Below are 5,829 nucleotides of genomic sequence, written 5' to 3'. Positions count from 1 at the left end.
ATTATAGCCACTATCTTGCCTTCCATGGAAGATAATTTGAATAATCCCTCTTGTCAATAATTATGAATTTGAGGACAAATTCAATTTTAAGAAATTCAATAATTCAGTTTTATAGATTTTTTTTATACATTATACACATTTTTCATGTGAGCAATTATTAGAATCACTAACTATAATGTACTATGATCTAAAAGGCAATGTCAATATTATGAAAAAGTCACATGATGAGTTCCTGTCTCCTCTATTAAATGTCTTTAACCTTTTCTAAGTGTCAGATTACTAAAAAGGTTACATGTAATTTTCAACAGGTTTAGTCATCTTCAGTCAGTTATTGTAATCTATAAGTGCCCATGAGCCAGTACGTGTCACCTGAGCAACACTCAACCAAGGAACTTTACAAATCAAAGATTAACACAGATCGTATTTTGCATCTGCCAAGAATTTATTTTTTGCTCAGGAGCAAATGTTACAAAACATTTTATCATGAAACAAAGATTAGATTAGACTACATGTACCGGTATGTTGTATGATCATTTACAGGTTGTTAGTAAACCCAGAGAGAAACTAGATTGGGGCATTCAATCCATTATGAGAACCTTGCTGAATACATGTATTTTGTTAGTACTTAATCAAGATCTGTACTAAGTCTTGGTTCCTTTTCCAAAGTTAGGCTAGCCGCTAGCAACAAATTCACAAATTTGTACACAAATTCACAACTGTTATAAGGAATGCTGCATGGTCTTCATGTAAACTCTTTCGGATTTGATTGCACTTGTCCAAACCAAAAGAATGCTTCCAGAATTTCAGTTCGATCCCTAGCATCCATGTAATCATACGGTCTGGTATATGATATTGTTGCTTTGCTTGTCTTATCCACCTTTCCCTTGCCTCGTATTAAGTGATAATGAGATTGGCTTATCTGAAAAAATGTAAAAATAACCTGCAAAACAGTAAAAAAAAATTGTTAATGCAAAAACAACTTCAAATAATTTTTACTTAAGATTTTACTGAATTTTTTTATTCAGTAAAATCTTTAAACAAAGAAAATTAACTTGCACCAATTTTTACAACATACAGCTTATCATCATAAATAAAGACTTTCTACAATCATCCAACTTGAAAAGTCTTGAGTATTTCTTTAGCCTTTCAAAAATAGTGTAGAAAATCTTCACATCTCTTAAAGCCTACCTTGGTGCCAGTACAAAGAATTCCTACTATTCCTGCTGGAAAGAAAAAAGAGCACTCTCTCTCCATGAGGAGCTGTATCCCATGTTGAGCCAAAACATTTGGTGATAAATTCTTGGAACTGAAATTCTCCCCTTTAACATAATCTCCCTTAAATGCATCATACTGCTTTACCTTAAAGTACAGAAAAACATATAGAGTTTGAGAACTCAATCAAAAGACTCTTAATAATAACGGTATGTCCAGCTTGAGTATGATATGTTAGCAATAGATAACCCAATGCAGTTTTGTTCATCAAAGTCTACATTAACAAGAGCTTGGACTTCGGGTAGATGTGTCAAACAGCAATGTGACGTAGGCCTGTCTATTTCATTGCTGGCCACTCAGCCATATATCTTTGAAATCAACAAGATTTGTCTGGCTTTTGAGCTAAGATTACGCAATTGGTGCATATTTCGCTTGAAACCGTGTCATTTTTAACTTGTTTCGAAGCAAGGAATAGATAGCTACGCCCTACTGAAAGTCCAAGGTCTAATATGGTTCTAACATGAACATTTCTAACAGATATAAAATAATATTCTGCTCAGAAAGTCACTTTTATGAATCTATTCATTCATGATTTTTAACTCTTTTTGTTTTATAAGCCAATTTTGACATATTGCTCCTTACAATTCTTTTTAACAAAATGTTTGCATGTTCACATGTAGTTGTAATATACAATCATATAAAATGATTAGATATTTAGAAATCTCATTTTCTAAGAATTAAATTCAACAGAATTATTCTTCCACTGCAATTTTCATAATAATATTAAAGTAGAAATGATCAGGCAGGAGAGCATTGATTAATCTCCAGAATAAAAGTGAAAAGATCAGGTGAAAGGACTTTAATTCAAACTGCTTCAGTTCAGTTTACCACGATTTGGACATTTGGTCACACAAAAAAGTATTTACATGTAGTTTCAATTTCATTAGAATTAAAAATTGCATCCTGTATTTCATGATGCAAATATTCTATAACATTTGTATAAACTGTACGGATACAGAATAATAATATATATCAGTTAAATGAAACCACTTTATGATGCAGAATTAAGTGAACAAACGTATGAATTTTTAAGTTACCTCTGTGACAACAATGAGTTCCAAATTCTTTCTTCCAGAGGAGGATGGTGGTAAAGCCATAAAACGGATGTCTGGTGTGCCACGGACAGTGCTGTCTTTTATTTGCAGGATATCTGAATATGTATTCCCTGGTCTAAACAAATTCAAGAATTAAATCAATTTCTATCCTTATCATGAAGAACTAATTACATACCGGTAAATCTCAATTAAGATTCATGGTGTACAAGTAAACATGATTAAAAACTAGGTTTAAAACCAATTTAAAATATTTTTTTATAATAAGGGGATGCTCAACTTGGGTATAATACTTACTCTGGATGCAGAAAACAAATTTTGGAGAAAGCCATGAACAGGTTAGTGAATCTCCCCACTTTTTGATATGGTTTCCCCCACCTTATAAGCAGTACACAAAAATATCTCCAAAACTCCAACAGATTATTCCTCCATACTGAATATACCTGTAAACTAAAAATGATTTATAAAGTTAAGATATCATTATCAACTCTTTTCATAAACATTGATGATTCATCTGCTTACAAATAATAATTTACATAAAATTAACACAGAGATGATCTTTGTTTCAATATAATTAAATGTATGCATGTAGATTCAATTTACATGTAAATTATACAGGGATAGACATTAAATTTTTCAATCAATGCACTTGCCACTTGGGCAAGTGAACTCAAAATCTGACATGCCAAAATGTAAAAAGTGGTAGCCCAAAAGTAAGAAGACTTTACCATATTCATTACCAGGTTAATTTTGTTTTATTTGATTTTGAGTGATTTACAAATATGGTGACCAGGATTCGATCTACCTGGTATTTCCTAAGCTCAGTTGCTAGCTAGAACATCGATGATGGTGCATTCTATGCCAAAGTCTGTGTCAATTATACTTGTAAACTTTTAAAAATATGTCTTGTTTAATTTGTGATGGATGCTTCTTCCCTACCAAATTACAAACAGAGACGACTGCAAAGCCATTTAAAGGCATAATTTATTTTAACTATTAAAGCAAGTTCTTATTAATTAGTAGAATTAAATTTGGTAAGTGTTAAAATGGAATGACTATATATAATCTAAAATTAACACTGAACCCTTTCGAAAGCAAAGCAAGTGAAATTTTTCATTATGCTTACAAATTTACAAATTATTTTTCACTTGAAGTTAAATATCTTGATCTATAAATGTTCACCTGCCAATTTGAACACATACTAGTATTAAGTTTATCATTTCAGTTGCCCAAAATGAGGTTTAACTTGCCCTGGGCAATCGGACAATTGTAAATATTGATCCCTGTAATACTCTAAATGTAAAACATGCAATTTTTTTTTCATGTAACAAATTCCTATTGGACTGTAATAGTGTGTATATATAAAGGCTCAGTACTGCCACACTCCTACTATAGCACTAGCTAGTAGGTTAACCCTTTAGCTCAGTCGGTAGAGCGTTGGTTTTTAAACTGAAGGGTCCCGAGTTTGAGCCTATAGTCTGTCCCAAGATATTTTTGCCGCATATTTTCTTAAATTATTCAATATTTATAAATACCTCTTGGTTCAGACGATGTTCATTCAATAGTATCAAAAAATCCCAAGATTTCCCCTTTGAAACGCCCCCTCTAGCTTGTCGGGTATCAGTACACGGCTAAAAATAAAAAGTCTACGAGGTTTTCCCATTGCCAAGGAGATGAAGACGCCCGGATGATAACGTTGAAAAATTGCGCGAGGTGTCCCGAGTATTTCCGAATGGAGAAAAGATGTCAACATTCCCCATTATAAATCTCCGTAGGAAATCTGTTTTGGTTCCTGTTAATTTTTACGAGGGAAAAATGATAATGTGTGAATGAAGTTATCTTGGGAATTTTCCCTTTCATCGATTTTAATTGCACTTCAGTCACAGGTATGTGTATTTTTATTAAAAATCGTTCAAATATGCAGCATAAATATCTTGGGACAGACTATAGTTGTGGTCATTCCTCCTCTTCTATTACAGGACATTGATTTTAGTAATAACTTTTTCTGATAGTATATTCTATTGATTCTGTATCAATTTAACTCAATCAGTGTTCTTGGCATGATACTTGTCATGGATAAAATCAAGGTGCTTTCATATAGTTTTTGGAGTTTGAAGTATTTTTCCTCTTTAACTTAAAAAAAAAATCATAAAATATTCAATAGAAATTCAAAGAGGTGAGGCGGAACATTTTATTTACCAGGTACCTTCTCCAATCCCCCAGTTCTGTTTTATTTAGGTTTTCCATAATGTTGTAATTTTCCTGTTCAAACACTTTAATCGCTTTTTCTGCCGTTGTCAGCGTTTTTACAACACCCTCTCCTGTCAGTGACTTCGCTGCACTCTCAAAGTCAAACGAGAATGTCCACCAATCTTTCGTCAATTCGATTAAGCATTTATGCATTTTTGAAATTTCTGAATCAGTTTCTGACTGTTTGGGTTTCCGAAAAATCTGTTTAACACTGGACATTAAAGTATCAAGATCAGTACTGGATTTGTCAAAGTGAATGCCAAGTTCCAAGAGATGTGACATTTTCCATTCTGTCGTTTTGGGTGGTAATTTCCTACCATGATTGAAATAATCCGAAGAATCTGATTCGATAGTATATTCCACTGATGAGGAACTGTCAAGCTTTTCTGATTTCGTTGTAAGTTTCGCGGACATGCCTAGTTGCTCTTCATCAAGTTGATGTCAATATGTGTGAAGCAATGTTTACAATTTTCAAAATCTCGCGCGTGTTTCCGGATACACTAAATACCCGCAAAATGTAGAGACCTGAATGGCTGCGAGCAACAAATCTCAAAGTAGCCTATGTTTATTTTATCAGAAATAATTTTCACAATCAAATTCCTCTAACCCATATTATATCAAATATATTTTTATAATAGTATATCATATATATAACCAGGGCCACTTCCCTGATATAACATGCATAATTTGTTAAATATTTTTCTTTTCATTCTTTTTTTAAATCATTTATTTTTTTTCATCTTTATACTTGAGTCGTACAATTTTATAGTATAAATTAGACATTTGAATTTATGATGAATACAATTAATTATGGAAATAAACAGACATGTCTTGTAACCGCAGCTGTCTGGTGGCAAACGAGTTATACATTTGTACATGTGCATGTATATTCTAAAATCATGGTGCAGTACATTATAAATCAAGTGCTATCACTCACACGTGTGCACTGACGATCAACACCCATAAAAAGGACACCAATCAACCCTTTCATATTTTTTTTCAAATTTTTAAATATTCAAAATAAGTCTGTAGCTGCTCAGTTCGACATCTGTTCTGGGTGTTTAAAAAGGCATTGTCCAGTTCTTGTATGCATACTTTTCAAGCAAAATGACATGTAGGACTTCATATTTATTGCTTTTATATCTTTTGGCAACATTTTTGGTCAGTTTCGGGCAGAAACATACCAGTTCAAGAAATGTTTACATTCTTATCCTCAAATGTACAAAATGGCCGCACATATCCCCCTTAATATGGC

General features: G+C 32.6%; 1 protein-coding gene across 1 annotated transcript; it reads right to left on the bottom strand.

Annotated features, from left to right (window-relative positions):
- Positions 1-435: 435 nt before the first annotated feature.
- Positions 436-5,051, bottom strand: LOC128187188 (uncharacterized). Its single transcript, XM_052857485.1, has 5 exons — positions 4,531-5,051; positions 2,622-2,774; positions 2,310-2,442; positions 1,189-1,359; positions 436-940 (listed from the first exon to the last, which is right to left on the bottom strand). Exons 1-5 carry the CDS (start codon positions 4,986-4,988, stop codon positions 743-745), a joined length of 1,113 nt encoding a protein of 370 aa, XP_052713445.1. The 5' UTR covers positions 4,989-5,051; the 3' UTR covers positions 436-742.
- Between the last annotated feature and the right edge of the window lie 778 nt (positions 5,052-5,829).

The sequence above is a fragment of the Crassostrea angulata genome, chromosome 1, assembly GCF_025612915.1.
Source record: "Crassostrea angulata isolate pt1a10 chromosome 1, ASM2561291v2, whole genome shotgun sequence".
In the NCBI taxonomy this organism is placed as follows: Eukaryota; Metazoa; Mollusca; class Bivalvia; order Ostreida; family Ostreidae; genus Magallana; species Magallana angulata.
This window is presented reverse-complemented; position numbering and strand designations above follow the sequence as displayed.